Genomic DNA, 18,748 nt, shown 5'->3' with positions numbered 1-18,748 from the left:
ATTACGTAACCTATCGACGTTATCGCAAAAAACGCCTCCCTCCACCTAACAGTACACGTAATTACGTTATCGGCATCACTTAACGAAAATAAAAATGCATTAACTCGGCAAACAAAACAAATAATAAAAAAACGTCACCGATTCGACGAACTTTCGATGTAGCGTCTCCGTCGAACGGCGGCGCAGGCGCACGTCATTCGTCCGGGTGCCGAGCGAGGGGAACAAAGATGGCTATGGCTCTATCCGCCATTTTCTAAAGTGAGATAGACTAAAGTGTTTTTCGTGAAAATAGCATGTTTTCCGCGGAAAATTCCGCGATTTTCGGCGATTTCGAGTAGATTTGGTCCGCGTCGTGCCCGTTCGCCCCCCACAAGCATGGCTCGCATTGAAAAAGCGTGATTTTCGGCCGATTGAATATTGGCGTCTCTGTGGAAACACCGCTCGAGAGAGTAAAGGTAAATGGTTTTCTTTGTTACTTCTACACTTATTTCATTTCAACTTTATCAGCGTCTTTGTTGTAAAAAGAGATAAATTTGAGCGAGAAGCTAGACTTTTGAAATGTACACGCTGATTGACGGCTGTCTATGACAAAATTACAGGGTCGGAGCGGGCGATTTTTTTGCGCTGGACGAGGGGTGCGTTGCCGCACCCAGGGCCGGGTTTGGGTTGGTTTTATTGCGGGTTTTTTGGTTTTTTTGTGGAATTCCGGACCGGCATTTTCTGCCGTGGGCTGCGGGACTGCGTTTTCGTGGCTTCGTGTTTCGGAAGTGTCACTTTCGATGAAAATATTTGCTCGATTTTCAAGGTTTTTGCTTTCTGGTGAATGAACAAATTGAGCGATGTCGATTTTGTGGATTTATTCGACCGAGGATTTTCATTTGCATATGGCTACATTTATCATTAATTTTAATTATGTGACGTTTCACTTTTGTTGTTTAGCTGGAAATTTTTGTTCGTTGGTGACCATTTCTATTGTTGGTTCCTGTGTGATTAATTTAGTTGGCTTGCTTTGAACTGGTGGATATAAATAATTAAATAATTTAATTAATCGATACAACAGGAAATCATGGGAAAATAAGTGAAAATTACATGTGAAAAAACTGCAAGCGATTAACTATTTCCCCTGATTTTCCACACCACCCTTTTTTCACATGATTTTTTTCATGATAATAATATTATTTGAAAATTTTTTAATATTCGAAAAATGGGAATGTATAGTAGCCCAAAAGTTATAAGGTTATATGACCATCATAAAAGTAGTTGACCGCAAATAAATACCTCCTTTGTGTGGTTCGTACTAAGCTTACCGGTTGGCAATAAATCGTTTTCTAAACATTTCTTGCTCACATTTAACAGGGCCGGCTTTCAAAGCGACTGGTTATTTCGGAACCCCTTGTGGCTGCAGGTAGTAGTAGGTAGTTAAGATATTTAGTGAAAGCCACCCCTGAACGAACCAACAGTAGCCGGTCGAGCTGCAGTTGACACGTCATTTACGACCTTAAATTCTTTTCTATTGTAAACAACTTAACTTCGACACAATGGGATAATTTTATGATGGTCATATAACCTCATAGCTTTTGGAGTACTTTATATCAATATATTTTTTTGTATTGCTTGTAGAAAATTTGACTTCGCGCCAATTGAAGGTCATTTTAAGTCTCTGGACAGGTGACGTAAACACCAATCATCCCATATGACTTTCATCAGTTTTACCTAAAATCTTATCGAAAAAATCCCATGCGATCAATTGAGTGTTCTTTATTTTCTGGTCGAAGGTTATTTTTATGTTTTTTCGACGTTTCATGACCCCTAGACAATGAAAACGTAGATTTTCCTTTTCCGTCTGCATGTCTATCGTCTGTCTGTGTCGATTTTTATAGAGATAGTCTCCCAAATTTGCGAACCGATTGTTTTCAGATTTTAACTGTGTTCTAGGAATATCGTATAGATGGTAAAACACTAATCAAAATTTGTTTAATCATCCCCACCAACAGTGTGATGGCGTCATGTCAAAATGTTATACAGTAAATGTAGCTTAAATTTTGTAACTAACATACTCCTACACTTGTGATCTATGAATCTGTCTAGATTTTTTACCGTAGATATGCAGATTTTTGGAAAAAAAATTGTCGAAGGTTATTTCGACAGAACTTCCTTCGGTCCTGAAGTGAAGCCCAACAAATCCCACTTCTTTGAAAAATTACAATTTTTTGCGTTTTTTGTTTTTTTTCTTGAATTTTCCGATATGCAACTCTTCGAGTTATCATTTTTACATTTTTCAGTTTTTTGATTTTGCAATTTTTCGATTTGTGATTTCCAATTTCTGAATTTCTCAATTTTTCAGTTCGTCAATTATTCGTTTCGGTTCTTTTTTTTCTTTATTTTTTCAAATTTTCGGTTTTTTAGTGCTCTGGTTTTATAATTTTTCTTTTATTTAGCGTGAAATTTTTCAATTTTTGGATTTTTCAATTGTTCGATTTGCAATTTTTCGGGTTTCTTTTCGATTTGTCCACTTCGAATTTTTCCGTTTTCTAATTATTAGATTTTAAAACCTTTTCATTTATTCAATTTTTCAATCTTTAGAATTTTCCCGTGTTTCAATTTTTCGACTTTAATTTTTCAATTTCTTTGTATGTGTTTAATTTTACAATTTTGGTTTTCTCAATTTTGCGATTCGATTCGTTTTTTCTTCTTTCTAATTTTTCGATTCGTTAATTCCTTTGGATTTTTAATTTCCTCGATTTTTGATTTTTCAATGTTTCAATTTTTCGTTTTTCAGTTCTTCAATTTGCAATTTTCCGATTTTATACGTTTTTAATTTTACAATTTCTCGTTCTCCAGTTTTTCGATTTTTCAATTTTTTGTTCCTTCAATTTTTCGTTTCGGTATTTTGTTTTTTCATTTTTTCAAATTTTCGGTTTTTCAGTGCTCTGCTTTTATAATTATTCTTTTATTCAGCGTGAAATTTCCAATTTTTGGATTTTTCAATTTTTCGGGTTTCTCTTTTCGATTTGTCCATTTTTCGATTTTCCAGTTTTACGATTGACGAATTTTTCCGTTTTCCAATTATTAGATTTTAAAACCTTTTCATTTATTCAATTTTTCAATTTTTAGAATTTTCCCGTTTTTCAATTTTTGGATTTTTAATTTTTCAATTTCTTCGTATTTATTTAACTTTACAATTTTAGGTTTTTCCAATTTTGCTATTCGATTCGTTTTTTCTTCTTTCTAATTTTTCGATTCGTCAATTCCTTTCGATTTTTAAGTTCCCCGATTTTTAATTTTTCAATGTTTCAATTTTTCGTTTTTCAGTTCTTCGATTTGCAGTTTTCCGATTTTCTACGTTTTCAATTTTACGATTTCTCGTTTTGAGTTCTTCGATTTTGCAATTTTTCAATTTTTATTTTATTTTTTTTTTGTTACTTTCAATTTCCGATTATGTAACTCTTCGATTTTCATTTTTACATTTTTGAGATCTTTGTTGTTCCAACTTTTGAATGTTTTAGTTTTTAGATTTTGCAATTTTTCGATCTGTAATTTCACGACTTTAATTTTCAGTTGTTCAATTTCTGGATTTTCCTGTTTTTCTTTTCTTCAATTTTTCGTTTCGGTTTTTTATTTTTTCTATTTTTTCAAGTTTTCGGTTTTTCAGTGCTCTGCTTTTATGATTTTTCTTTTATTCAGCGTCAAATTTTTCAATTTTTAGACTTACAAATTTTCCGTTTTGCAATTTTTCGGGTTTCTCTTTTCGATTTGTCCACTTTTAGATTTTTCTGTTTTACGATTGACGAATTTTTCCGTTTTCCAATTATTAGGTTTTAAAACCTTTTCATTTATTCAATTTTTTAATTTCTTCCTATGTATTTAGTTTTACAATTTTTGGTTTTTCCAACATTGCGGTTCGATTCGTTTTTTTTTTTAATTTTTCGATTCATTAATTCCTTTGGATTTTTAATTACCTCGATTTTTAATTTTACAATTTTTGTTTTTCAGTTTTTTCGATTTTTCAATCTTTTTCTCCTTCAATTTTTCGATTAGCAATTTTTCAATTTTTATTTCTTTTTGTTTCTTCAGTTTGCCCATATGTAACGCTTCGAGTTTCATTTTTACATTTTTGAATTCTTCGGTTTTACAACTTTTGAATGATTTAGTTTTTAGATTTGGAAAATTTGTAATTTCACGAATTTTTAATTATTCAATTTTTGGATTTTTCAATTTTTAGATTTGCAATTTTTGGGGTTCCATTTATCGATTTTTCAACTTTATTTTTCAGTTTCTCGATTTTTCCTTTCTATAAATTTTGATTTGCAATTTTTCTAGTTTTCATTTAAAATACATATTTAATAATAATTACAATTTTTAAAATTTTCAACTTTTGAATTTTTCCGTTTTTCAATTATTGGATTTTAAAATCATTTCATTTATTCAGTTTTTCAGTTTTTATCATTTTTAGTTTTTCCAATTTTGCGATTCGATTCGTAAATTCGCAATTTTTCGTTTTTTTAGTTCTTCGATTTGCAATTTTTGGATTTTATGCTTTTTCAATTTTACAATTTCTCATTTTTTCAGTTTTTCGATTTTTCAGCTTTTCTTATACCAAAAATGGAAAAATTGCAGAATTGTAAAATTTAAAAATCAAAAAAAAGTTACAAAAAAGTTAAAATGAGATTTAAAAACTAGAAATCAAGAATTGAAAAATCGAAAGATTAAATTGATAATCTTCAAAATCGAAGAAGTGCAAAATAAAAATAAAGAAATATTGTAAAATCGAAATATTGAAAATTGAATAATCGGAAAATTGGATAATTGGAAAATCCAAACATCGCAGAATTGAAAGATTTAAAAATTGGAAAATCGAGGAATTGAAAAATTAAAGATTGAAAATTTGAAAAATTGAATAAACGAAAAATTAGAAAATCGAAAGAAACATTGAAAAAAATAAAGGAATTGAAAAACGAAAAATTGTGATATTTTACAGTTTTTGAGTTTTCCAATTTTTCGATTCGATTAGTTTTTCTTCTTTCCAACTTTTCGATTCATTAATTTTTTCGTTTTTTAAGTTTCTCGCTTTTTAATTTTTCAGTGTTTCAATCTTTCGTTTCTTCAGTGTCTCGATTTGCAATTTTTCGATTTTTTATTTTTCTGTTTTTCAATTTTTCGATTTTTCAACTTTTGGAAAAAATTCTGTAAAATTGAAAAATAAAAATCAAAAAAATATAAAACGGAAACTTGGAAAGATCTGAAAATTGGAATTCAAGAACTTGAAAAATTAACAAAACGAAAAACTAAAAAATCCAAGGATTAAAACTCAGAAACTTAAAAATCGAAAAGGTGTAAAATAAAAAAAAAGAAATATTGTAAAATCGAAATATTGAAAATTGAAATAATCGGAAAATTGGTTAATTGAAAAATCCAAACATCGCAAAATTGAAAGATTTAAAAATTGGAAAATCGAGGAATTGAAAAATTAAAGATTGAAAATTTGAAAAATTGAATAAACGAAAAATTATAAAATCGAAAGAAACATTGAAAAAAATAAGGGAATTGAAAAACGAAAAATTGTGATATTTACAGTTTTTGGGTTTTCCAATTTTTCGATTCGATTAGTTTTTTCTTCTTTCCAACTTTTCGATTCATTAATTTTTTCGTTTTTTAAGTTTCTCGCTTTTTAATTTTTCAGTGTTTCAATCTTTCGTTCCTTCAGTGTCTCGATTTGCAATGTTTCAATTTTTTATTTTTCTGTTTTTCAATTTTTCGATTTTTCAACTTTTGGAAAAAAATCTGTAAAATTGAAAAATAAAAAACCAAAAAAATATAAAACGGAATCTTTGAAAAATCTAAAAATTGGAATTCAAGAACTTGAAAAATTGACAAAACGAAAAACTGAAAAATCGAAAGATTAAAACTCAGAAACTTAAAAATCGAAAAGGTGCAAAATAAAAAAAAAAGAAATATTGTAAAATCAAAATATTGAAAATTGAAATAATCGGAAAATTGGTTAATTGAAAAATCCAAACATCGCAAAATTGAAAGATTTATAAATTGGAAAATCGAGGAATTGAAAAATTAAAGATTGAAAATTTGAAAAATTGAATAAACGGAAACTTATAAAATCGAAAGAAACATTGAAAAAAATAAAGGAATTGAAAAACGAAAAATTGTGATATTTACAGTTTTTGAGTTTTCCAATTTTTCGATTCGATTAGTTTTTTCTTCTTTCCAACTTTTCGATTCATTAATTTTTTCGTTTTTTAAGTTTCTCGATTTTTAATTTTTCAGTGTTTCAATCTTTCGTCTCTTCAGAGTCTCGATTTGCAATTTTTCGATTTTTTTATTTTTCTGTTTTTCAATTTTTCGATTTTTCAACTTTTGGAAAAAAATCTGTAAAATTGAAAAATAAAAAACCAAAAAAATATAAAACGGAATCTTTGAAAAATCTAAAAATTGGAATTCAAGAACTTGAAAAATTGACAAAACGAAAAACTGAAAAATCGAAAGATTAAAACTCAGAAACTTAAAAATCGAAAAGGTGCAAAATAAAAAAAAAAGAAATATTGTAAAATCAAAATATTGAAAATTGAAATAATCGGAAAATTGGTTAATTGAAAAATCCAAACATCGCAAAATTGAAAGATTTATAAATTGGAAAATCGAGGAATTGAAAAATTAAAGATTGAAAATTTGAAAAATTGAATAAACGGAAACTTATAAAATCGAAAGAAACATTGAAAAAAATAAAGGAATTGAAAAACGAAAAATTGTGATATTTTACAGTTTTTGAGTTTTCCAACATTTCGATTCATTAATTTTTTCGTTTTTTAAATTTCTCGATTTTTAATTTTTCAGAATTTCAATCTTTCGTTTCTTCAGTGCCTCGATTTGCAATTTTTCGATTTTCTACTTTTTCGATTTTTGCAATTTTTCGTTTTTTCAGTTTTTCGATTATTTATTTTTCTATTTTTCAATTTTTGGTTTTTCAACTTTACAACGAAACAAATACGATACAATATGAAACGAAAACTTTGAAAAGGCTAAAAATTGGAAATCAAGAATTTGAAAACTTGTAGAAACGAAAAACTAAAAAATCGAAAGATTAAAAATTGAGAAACTTAAAAATCGAAAAAATGCAAAATCGAAAAAATAAATATTGTAAAATCCAGATATTGAAAATTAAAGAAATAAAATAAATAATTGAGAGATCCAAAATTTGAAAAATTGAATAAACGAAGAATTATAAAATCGAAAGAAACATTAATTTTAATAAAGTAATTGAAAAAAGAAAAATTGTGACAATAAAATCGAAAATATGAAAATTAAAAGATCGAGAAAATGAAAAATAAAAATCAAGAACTTGAAAAATTGAGGCAATCAACAAACCGAAAAATCGAAAAATGAAAAATTGGAAAATTGAGGAAACGAAAAATTAAAAAAATTGCAAGTCGAGAAATAGAAAAATTGAAAAAACACTATGAAACTCTAAAACATTAAAAAACCAAAAATTGTGATATCAAAAAATTGGTCGAAGGGAAATAAATCTAGATTTCTCCTAAAAGTTTAACACTTATTGCTATGAAATTTTAAATATAAATTGTCCACAAGTCACTCTAGATAACAGCACATTGGCAGTTTAAAAACAGTTGACTATCTTTATTTTTTTAAGTTTTGGCGAAATTTTTCATCACGTATTTTTAAAATTCAATATCTCAATTATTCATGGAAATTTCGAAACCCGATTTTCACCACTGTTTTCAGCTTACAAAGCTCTATACATTGGGGAAAACGTTTTATTTTGTTGAAAATGAGATACAGTAAAAGCAGCTTCTTCGACACAGGTTTTTTTTTTGTTATAATTCTGACATGTGGTTTATGAATGCGCCTCGTTCTTTTACCTACGCATTGTTTTAATTGTTTTGCAACATTTTATATTACACTAGGGTCACTCATTTTTTTTTTTTTTTGTTAAAAATATTGAGTTGTTTTTGAAATACGTCATTTCTGAAATATCAAAAAAATAAAATAAAACAAAATGCGCCAACCTGAACTCCATAAAGTTTACATTGTCTAGCACTGATGTTGTTTTTATGGGCAACTGATTATTAAAAGCAATAGAACAATAGCAATCAATTGAAATTTACATTTAATTAATAATTAAAGCGAATTTCCGTCTGGTTGAGAATTGAACTTCGGTTTCCCGCACACCAGGGACACTGACCCTAAAAATAACGAAAATTCAGAGTTGGGGTGCTTTTATATGTATAATCAGTGTTACCCTTGTCACCAATTTTCATGTTTTAATTACCATATCGGTTGTAATTAAGACACCAATAACCAGTTTGCAACGAGAAATATTCGATAATAAGAATTATAATAAAAGCAAACAAAATCAAGGCAGCTTTATAAACCACAAATACATGAGTATTATTTTTATTTTATAAAATTTATATGGCATGTAGTAAGCAAAATTTTGAAATGACTCCATAAAATTTTTGGTGAGAACGAACTGAAATTTATTCGGCTCTTTTATTTCCGTTGTGGTTCGAATTTTCAAATGTCGTCTACATTCGGCGCAGTTTTATCTCTTTAGTGTTCAGTGATACGCTGTTTTTATTACACCCACAATTTATCTGCATTTTCCACTCCTGCAGGCTAAGCAGAATTGCCTATGATGACATCCTTAGATTTAAGACTAGATTTCCATCAAACTTATTGTTCGATGTAAAGCATTTACAAGGAAATTGTTTCGTCACCATGGAAATCAGTTCCATGAAACCTTGACGATTAACCACTTATAGACTATTACATAAATTGGAAAAGATGAAAAAAGTGGCGTGTGAAACATGTGAGGAATAAGCTCTTTTTCGCACTTGTTTAGCAATATACAATTTTACGGTCTAGGACAATTCGGCGCGGCCGACTTGGCGCGGCCAACTTGGCGCGGCCGACTTGGCGCGAGACATTTTGGCGCAAATATATAAATATACAAAAATTGCATCCGTTTTTAGCATAACCTAATTTTTATAGTCACCAACGCGTGGAGGGGTAATGTCGACTTTTTAATGGACACACGGGCGCTTCGCGCCCGGCACCCCATTATAAACATACTCCTAAACGTGGAACTTCTTGCTCCGTGGATCATTTAGTTATTGGAATTTGTGTGGATGAAACTGTGTATTTGGTTCCCTACACTTGACATAAATAACGGGGTGCCAACCACAGTACGAACAATAACGATTTTTTATATTATATACAGACGTACTCGCGCCAAGATGGCTCGCGCCAAGATGGCTTGCGCCAAAGTGTCCCTACGCCAAGTTGGCTTTGCGCCAAAATGGCTCGCGCCAAGTCGGCCGCGCCAAATAGTCCCATTCCGACAATTTTAATTATACGAAGAAAATAATTTGCCGTGTCATACCGACTTGGGTTAAATAAATTCGCCTAATGAGTTAAGTGTTCTGTGTCTAATGCTTGTCATTTTTTGCATTAATGTGTTATGTCATTTCTATTACCGTCATGAATTCGAAGTTTTTTAGCCTAATTTATTGCGGTTTTCTGGCTGCTTGCTTTCCGATTTTCCACGTTTATTCTGTTTGAATTTTTCATAGTATAAAAATAGACTTTCGTAAAGCTGATTCAATAAATTAATCAAGTAGGTTTTTTATTTGTGTTGTCAATACAGTAAGTAATAGATGTTTTAATAGATTATTCCAAAATGTTCCTCTTCCTGTAGACGTAAGCGGTTTAAATATTGTGCTTTTACGACTGAGATAAATCAATCGTAATAAAAGAATCTTACTACCACAACACAAAGCTGTATTGTTGGTTGTCTAACTAATTTAATTTAGTACTCAAGTTTCTAGCATTTTCCTTTTTTAATTACCTTTTTTTTTAATATTCGTACCCGAAATATTGGAAACCTTTTCAAAATCGTGTTTTTTATATTGTGGCATATGGGCAGTTTAAAATTTTGGATCTTTTTATTTCGTTTTATTATGCAGGGTCGCTAAAAAGTATGGAAGCAGTTGAATATCGCGAGAACGATTGTTGAATCTTTTCGAAATTTGGGCTGTCCCTAGGAATACCCAAGTTCTATTTGCTGGAATTTTTTTTGCGTGAAAAATAATTTATGATGGAGTTATTTCCGTTTCCAGTTGGACCCAACAGAGATAAAAATACTGCATTTTGAATACGTAATGTAGTGGAATTCCAAAAATAAAACAAAAGTTAATCTTTCAGATCCACTCATTTATTTACAACATTTTAATTAACCATTTGTTTTTTTTATAGTTGCCATACACATCGCACGGTGGAGCCACTTCACCACCCAGCCATTCGATGATGTTCGATCCCAACGCCATAACGACCCAACAGTCGCAAATCCAGTACCAACAGCAACAACCAACCGACAAAGACAAAAACCAGGATGGCACCCAAAAGGATACCTTTCCGTCTTTCTGTTACGCTAACGTGAACATGATACATAAAATAACACCCAACACCACCCAGACCCATAACTCCACCGTCAACATGTCGCAGTTGTCCGACGACAAGTGCTACATAACCCAACCCTTCAGCTACAATTATGCGCTTGTCAACCAGATGTCTTTAACCCAGAATACCATTTCCAACATCACGTTCAAGTGTGACGTGTGTGGGCTGATGTTTGCCCATCTGTCACTCTTGAACCACCACAAGCGGATGCATCAAGGGCAGGGGGACCAGAATCAGCAGCAGCAGCAGCAGATCACTGTGCAGGTAGTGAGCTGGGTTTAGTTTCACTGTTATAGGAAGGAAAAAAAAAAGATACTCCTGCACTTGTGGTGTATGAATTAAATATGTGTTAAATTTTCACCCTAGACATTCAGATTTTTTGGAAAAAAATCAAAATTTTGTAACAATATTTTGCAATTTACCTTTGAAACCGCAGAAACGAATTCTCTAAAACTTTCAAATGTGTTTAGGTTATCATAATCGTGGCACCTAATTCGTTAATCAAAATTTATTTGTTTATCCCCTCCCAAAAAATTGATGACGTCATTCCAAAATTTTTGTTTTCAAAATTTCGTTTCCTCAGTTCAAGTTTCGTTTTTTCAAAGTGTCTTTCGATTTTATAATATCGTTTATTCAAGTTTTCAAATTTTCAGTCAATATTTAGTTTTTTCTATTTTACACTTTTTCGATTTTTAAGTTTCTCGATTTTTAACCTTTCGATTTGTGAATTTTTCGTTCCTTCAATTATTCATGTTCTTGATTTCCAGTTTTTAAATTTTTCGTTTTATACTTTTCGTTTTTTCATTTTTGATTTTATAATTTAGCAATTCTTCCGGTTTTTTCTTCGAGACGTTGAAACATTGAAATAATAAAACAAAACAAAAAACCGAAACGAAGAAGTCTAAAAACTGAAACATCCTCACGTTGAAAAATTGAAAAACTGGAAAATTTGAAAGGAAAATTCGAAGGGTTGTAGGTCGTAAAATTGAAAAAGCAAAAAGTTATGAAATTGGAATATTGAAATATCGAAAAATTGTACAAATAAAGAAAAGGGAGGAGAGGAAAAATTGCACAGCGAAAATTTGAAGAAATGAAATATGAAAAATTGGAAAATTGAAAAGCTAAAAATGGAGAAATTGAAAAATAAATGAAGGTTTTAAAATTCACAAATTGTAAAATGAAAAAATTCTAAAATCGTAAAATTGAAGAAGTGAAACATTTTAAATTATTATTATTACTACGTATTTAAAACGAAAACTAGAAAAATTGCAAATCAAAAATTGAAGAAACGAAAAATTGAGAAATTAAAAATCAAAAAATTGAAAAGTCGAATAAATGAAAAAGTTTAGATTTTAAAAATGTGTATTAATTAATTTCGGAGGCTTGCACGGACGAAATCAATACATGATCGTTTTCCGGGTTGGAACCGTGTTAATTGAGTTTTGGGCTCAACGTTTCGTACACTTGGGTTGAGCCCAAAAACTCAATCAACACTGTTCCAACCCGGAAAACTGTCATGTATTTATTATTAATTTGATATATACAGATTTAAAATTAAAACTAGAAAAATTGCAAATCGAAAATTGAAGAAACGAAAAATTGAAAATTCATGAAACTGAAAAATCTTAAATTGAAAAAACGAAGGATTAAAAAATCTAAAAGTTGAAAAATTGAAAACCAAAAAATTGCAAAATCTTACGTTGAAGTAAAAATAAATAAACTCAGAACATTGAAAAATCGAAAAATCAAAAAATAAAATACAAAAACCGAAACGAAAAATTACAAATCGAAAAATTGAAGACATGCAAAATTGAAAAATCGAAAAATTAAAAAAATTAAAATATGAATTAATAAAAACTCGTGAAACTGCATAGGTATCGGAAAATTGTAGAATCTAAAAAGTGAAACATTCAAAAGTTGGAAAATCGAAAAACCGAAAAATTTAAAAATGATAACTCGATGAGTTGACTGTTGAAAAATTGAAGAAACAAAAAAAAAAAAATGAAAAATTGCAATCGAAAAATTTAAGAAACGAAAAATTGAAAAAATTAAAATGAAACTCAAAAAATCATAAAATCGGAACATTGAAAAATAAAAAATGGAGAAATTGAGAAGTCGAATAAATAAAGGTTTCAAAATCCACAAATTTTAAAAATGGAAAAATTTTAAACTCGTAAAATTGAGAAATTGAAACATTTTAAATTATTATTATTACTACATATGTATTTAAAACGAAAACTAGAAAAATTACAAATCAAAAATTGAATAAACGAGAAGTTAAAAAATCATGAAACTGAACATGTTAAAATTGAAAAAACGAAAGTTTAAAAAATCTAAATGTTGAAAAATTGAAAAATCCAATAATTGAAAAATTTTACGTGAAGAAAAGAAAAATTATAAAATCAGAACACTGAAAAAATAAAGAAGACACAAAAACCAAAACGAAACATTGCAGTTCGAAACATTGAAGACATGCAAAATTGAAAAATCGAAAAATTCAAAAATTAAAAAATTAAAACTGAAACTGCAATTCGAAAAATTGATAAATCTAAAGAGTGAAAAATTTAAAAATGAAAAGTCCAATAAATGAAAAAGTTTTAAAATCTAAAAATTGAAAAATGGAAAAATTCTAAAATCCTAATATTGAAAAAGTAAAAAAATTTAAATTTTGTTATTATTAATACATATTTAAAATCAAAACTATAAAAATTGAAGGCACAAAAAATTTAAAAATCTTACGTTGAAAAAAAATCAGAACATTGAAAAACCGAAAAATTGATAAAATAAAGAAAATTCAAAAAACGAAATGCAAAGTTGCAATTCGAAACATTGAAGACATACAAAATTGAAAAATTGAAAAATAAAAATAAAAACTCGGGAAATTTCAAATCGAAAAACAGCAAAATCTAAAAAGTGAAACATCCAAAAGTTGGGAAATCGAAAAAGTGGATATGGTAAAATTAAGGAAAATAAAGGAAAAATTGAAAAATTGCAACTCGAAAAATTGAAAAACTAAAAATCGAAAAGTTGAAAAATGGAAAAATTCTAAAATCCTAACAATGAAAAAGTGAAAAATTTTAAATTTTGTTATTATTAATACACAATATTTTGAATGAAAACTAAAAAAAATGCAAATCCAAAATTGAAGAAACGGAAAATTGAAAAATCATGAAACTGAAAAATCTAAAATTGAAAAAACGAAAAATTATAAAATCCAAACATTGAAAAATTTTACATAAAAAAAGATAAAATCAGTACATTGAAAAATTAAGAAAACAAAAAATCGAAACAAACAATTACGACTGGAAAAATTGAAGATATGCATAATTGAAAAATTAAAATATTAAAAAATAAAAACTCGTGAAACTGCATATCGAAAAATTGCAGAATCTAAAAAGTGAAACATTTAAAATTTGAAAAATCGAAAAATTGAAAACCGAAAAATTGAAAAATTTCACATTAAAAAAAAGAAACAATGAAAACTCGAAGAGTTGGATGTCGTAAAATTGAAGAAACAAAAAAATGAAAAATTGCAAGTCGGAAAATTGAAGAAACGAAAAATTGAAAAAAATTAAATTAAAAATCAAAAAATCATAAACTCAGAACATTGAAAAATCGAAAAACTATAAAAATATAGAAAATGAAAAATCGAAACGAAAAATTACACATCAAAAATGTTATAATTGAAAAAACGAAAGTTTAAAAAATCTAAATGTTGAAAAATTGAAAACCAAAAAAAATAAAGAAAATGAAAGAACCAAAACGAAAAGTTGCAACTCGCAACATTGAAGAGAGCAAAATTAAAAAATTGAAAATTTGAAAAATCGAAAAAATTAAAACTCGTGAAACTGCAATTCGAAAAATTGACAAATCTTAAAAGTGAAATATCCAAAAGTTGGAAGATCGAAAAACGAAAAAAATTAAAAATGAAAACTTGAAATATGCATATCGTAAAATTGAAGGAACAAAAAAAATGAAAAGTTGGAAAATTGCAAATCGAAAAATTGAAAAATTAAAAATCGAAAAATTGAGAAGTCGAAACGTTTTAAAATCTAAAAATTGAAAAATGGAGAAATTCTAAAATCCTAACATTGAAAAACTACACATTTTTTAACTTTGTCATTATTAATACATATTTAAAATGAAAACTACAAAAATTGAAAAGTAGACTAAGTGAAAAAGTTTTAAAATCCCAAAAATTGAACAATGGAAAAATAGTAAAATCGTAACATTGAAAAATCAAAAAAAAAATTATTATTGATACATATTTAAAATGAAAAGTATAAAAATTGCAAATCACAAATTGAAGGAACAAAAAATTGAAAAATTTTATGTTGAAAAAAAATCAGAACATTGTAAAACCGAAAAATTGAAAAATAAAGAAAATTCAAAAAACGAAATCAAAAATTGCAATTCGATACATTGAAGACATGCAAAATTGAAAAATTAAAAAAAAAATTAAAACTCAGGAAATTGCAAATTGAAAAACTGCAAAATCTAAAAAGTGAAACATCCAAAAGTTGGAAAATCGAAAAAGTGACAAATTTTAAAATGTAATTGAAAAATTGCAAATCAAAAAATTGAAGAAACGAAAAATTGATAAATTAAATTTCGAAAAATTGAAAAGTCAAATAAATGAAAAAGTTTTAAAATCTACAAATTGAAAAATGAAAAAATTCCAAAATCCTAACAATGAAAAATTGAAATATTTTAAATTTTATTATTGTAAATACAATCATATTTAAAATGAAAACTAGAAAATTTGCAAATCAAAAATTGAAGAAGCGAAAAATTGAAAAATCATGAAACTGAAAAATCTAAAATTGATAAAACGAAAAGTTATAAAACCTAAAAGTTGAAAAATCGAAAAATTGAAAACCGCAAAATTGGAAATCGAAAAATTGAAAATTTTCACACTAATAAAAAGAAAAATGATAAAATCAGAACATGGGAAACCCGAAAAAATTAAGAAAACAAAACATCGAAACGAAAAATTAAAGACCTGCAAAATTGAAAAATCGAAATATATATTAACATATTAAAAAATAAAAACTCGGGAAATTGCAAATCGAAAAACTGCAAAATCTAAAAAGTGAAACATCCAAAAGTTGGAAAATCGAAAAAGTGAACAATTTTAAAAATGATAACTCGAAGAGTTACATATCGTAAAATTAAAAGGAACAAAAAAAATGAAAAGTTGAAAATTGTAAATCGAAAAATTGAAATATAAATCGGAAAATTGAAAAGTCCAATAAATAAAAAAGTTTTAAAATCTAAAAATTGAAAAATGAAAAAATTCTAAAATTCTAACATTGGAAAAGGGAAAATTTTAAATTTTATTATTATTAACATATATTTAAAATGAAAACTACGAAAATTTAAAAAGTCCAATAAATGAAAAAGTTTTAAAATCTCAAAAATTGAATAATAGAAAAATTATAAAATCGTAACATTGAAAAACAAGAAATTATTATTAATACATATTAAAAGTGAAAACTATAAAAATTGCAGGTCAAAAATTGAAGAAAAAAAAATTGAAAAATCTCACTTGAAAAAAAATCAAAACACTGAAAAACGAAAAATTGAAAAAATTAAGAAAATTCAAAAAACGAAATAAAAAAATGCAATTCGATACCTTGAAGACATGCTAAATTGAAAAATAAAAACTCGGGAAATTACAAACTGAATCTAAAAAGTGAAACATCCAAAAGTTGGAAAATCGAAAAAATGAAAAATTTAAAAACGAAAACCGGAAGTTGTATAATATCGTAAAATTAAAGGAAAAAAAGGAAAAATTGAAAAATTGCAAATCGAAAAATTGAAGAAACGAAAAATTTAAAAAATTAACAAGAACACAAAAAATCGAAACGAAAAATTTTAAATCGATAAATTGAAAACATACAAAATTGAAAAATCGAAAAATTTAAATATTAAAAAATAAAACATCGAAAAAGTCGAGTCAAAAAAGCTGTGTTTTTTTTTTTTTTAATATACAAAACCAAAAATTACGCATTTCCAATTTGACTTGCCCGAAACTGACCCATGACGTTTTCGTTCAAATCATCACGCTATGCCATTCCAGGTTCAGCAGCAGCAACAGCCTACTCAGATCCAGATCGTCTCCGCCGACAGGATACGATTTCCGTGTGAGGAGTGCGGTCTGACTTTCAATACTCAGAGCGACCTGAAGTCGCACAAGATCCAATCGCATCAGCCTCAACAGCAGCAGCAGCAGCAGCAACAGCAGGTCACCACGCAGACGCAACCGCCGCAGCAGAATACTCTGAAAATCAAAAACTGTGAATCGTGTGGCGCCCCCTTGCCGCAGGATAATAATAAGAAAAGGGCCGTTATGAAGGTGAAGTGCGAAAACTGTCTCTCAGCTGAGGCCATCCAGCCTCAGATTTTCGTCGTGGCGACCGCTTCCGATGCCGCGTCTGTCAAGTTCGAGGAGTCGACTGGAACGCAGACGTCGAATAATTTAGGTGAGGGAAATGTTACTGAGCAGAGGTTTTTTGTTAAATACATAATAAATAAATTTGGGAAAGCACTCTGTATATGTGTATCTGTTGTTGTTTCTGCACACTTTAATGTTGTTTGCGCATGCGTACATTTACTTAAATACTTTGAGCAATCGACTTAAGTACTTAAGGTGTTTCAGGTACTCAAAATTCAATACCAATAGGAGTGAAAAATAATCACCCAGTCAAAAGACGCGGTGTTGCCAGCGTCACCAAATGTACAAAGTGCAATGGCAGCGGTATTATTTTCATAGGCGGCTCGAAAAATCAACAAAATAATGTCGACAAACCGTTTCATTGTAATATTTGCAACGGTAAGTTCTTCTAACTTATTAATACTAGTATTATGCAGTTGTCTTTTTTAAACGTATCTATAATAGCAAGTACTTCTTATAAAAGTCCACAAATATTATTCGCAGGTTCATTTAGTCGTTATTCTTCCTTATGGTCACATAAGCGTCTCCACACCGGTGAGAAGAACTTCAAATGCAATATTTGCGGCTTAGCCTTCGCCAAGGCCGCCTATCTCAAAAACCACTCTCGAATCCACACCGGGGAAAAACCGTACCGTTGCAACGTGTGCGGCATGCAGTTCTCCCAATCGCCGCATCTCAAAAACCACGAGCGCATCCACTCGGGCGAGCGGCCGTACGTGTGCGAGGTGTGCGAGAAGTCGTTCGCTCGACATTCGACCTTATGGAACCATCGGCGGATCCATACAGGGGAAAAACCGTACAGGTGTGACATATGTGGCTCGTGCTTCAACCAAGCAACACATCTTAAGAATCACGCAAAAGTGCATTCGGGCGAAAAGCCGTTCAAGTGTGATATTTGTTCCGTCGGATTTTCGGATAGGTAATTAAGTCATAATAATAATAGTAATAATTTTGAGTGATTGTTTTGTGCAGATTTGCGTTGAAGAGACATAGGAACATCCACGAAAAGTATGGCAGGACCAAACCGAATCCTCCCCCGGCTTCCACCACCGACGATACTCAGACTAACAACACAGTTACGGATTCGGTGAACAACCCCACGGCGGTGACGACCGTGGCGACTGCCACACAAGATGGGAACGAACACGAAGAGCTCCTAGAGGCGAAGTACGAAGAGAAGTTCGTTCCAACGGACGAAATCACCGAAGAAATGACGGATATCTCCGAACTCCAAGTCCAGTTGTCTTAAATGTTTTTTAGAGGTCGTTTATGAAGAGTATTATTTTTATTTTGGATTTGTAAATACTTCCTTTAGTATTGATAGGACAATATTTTTTCTATTATGCGACTTTTTTATTTAGTACTAATTTTTATGCATTCTTTTTATATGACAAGAGCTTTTATCATACGATCGTCAAACTATAGAATGCTTCAGCTAGGGTTAGAATATGAGAAAATGTAAAGTATCATGTTTGCCATAGAGATCCAATCTTTGTTGTTGATTTTTTTGACTGCGCTTTGCCCTCCATTCATTTTTATTTGTTAGTGTTATTTTAATTTTACAGTAATGAATAAATGCTCAAAATATGAGGAGTTGGTGTGCAGTTTTGAGGTAGACGACCCGAAACAGGTGAGATTGTTTATATTCGGCCTTGGTAACATCAAGAGATGGCATGTTCTGACAAAAAATTGTTGTTATTAAAAACTACTTAATGTGCGGTAAGTACTCGTGATTTATCGCTAACGCAATTTAGTCCAAGAAACCCAGTTTGTAAATGAAATTTATATTTAATTTAGTGTGTA

General features: G+C 29.3%; 1 protein-coding gene across 2 annotated transcripts; it reads left to right on the top strand.

Moving 5' to 3' along the window:
• The first annotated feature begins 214 nt into the window (after positions 1-214).
• Positions 215-18,538, top strand: LOC135139052 (transcription factor Clamp-like). Of its 2 annotated transcripts, none has more exons than XM_064069141.1 (6): positions 215-455; positions 10,285-10,752; positions 16,571-16,973; positions 17,150-17,323; positions 17,429-17,864; positions 17,918-18,538. In XM_064069141.1, the coding sequence occupies exons 2-6, from the start codon at positions 10,333-10,335 to the stop codon at positions 18,192-18,194; spliced, it is 1,710 nt and encodes a 569-aa protein (XP_063925211.1). In that variant the 5' UTR covers positions 215-455; positions 10,285-10,332; the 3' UTR covers positions 18,195-18,538. The 2 variants fall into 2 exon arrangements, with proteins under 2 accessions (XP_063925211.1, XP_063925209.1); XM_064069139.1 differs by having other exon boundaries at positions 17,141-17,323.
• Positions 18,539-18,748: the final 210 nt, after the last annotated feature.

This window comes from Zophobas morio, unplaced genomic scaffold (genome assembly GCF_036711695.1).
Source record: "Zophobas morio isolate AGI-343-1 ecotype UQ-CSIRO unplaced genomic scaffold, CSIRO_AGI_Zmor_V1 ptg000030l, whole genome shotgun sequence".
NCBI lineage: Eukaryota > Metazoa > Arthropoda > Insecta > Coleoptera > Tenebrionidae > Zophobas > Zophobas morio.
The sequence above is the reverse complement of the archived record's forward strand: the minus strand, read 5'-3'. Positions and strand labels throughout refer to the sequence as shown.

Excerpts from the sequence above, each read along its gene's own strand:
- LOC135139052 (XM_064069139.1), top strand. The coding sequence starts at position 10,333 with ATGATGTTCGATCCCAACGCCATAACGACCCAACAGTCGCAAATCCAG. Across the intron at positions 10,753-16,570 it reads AGCAGCAGATCACTGTGCAG|GTTCAGCAGCAGCAACAGCC; the intron begins GTAGTGAGCTGG and ends ATGCCATTCCAG. Across the intron at positions 17,324-17,428 it reads TCATTGTAATATTTGCAACG|GTTCATTTAGTCGTTATTCT; the intron begins GTAAGTTCTTCT and ends TATTATTCGCAG.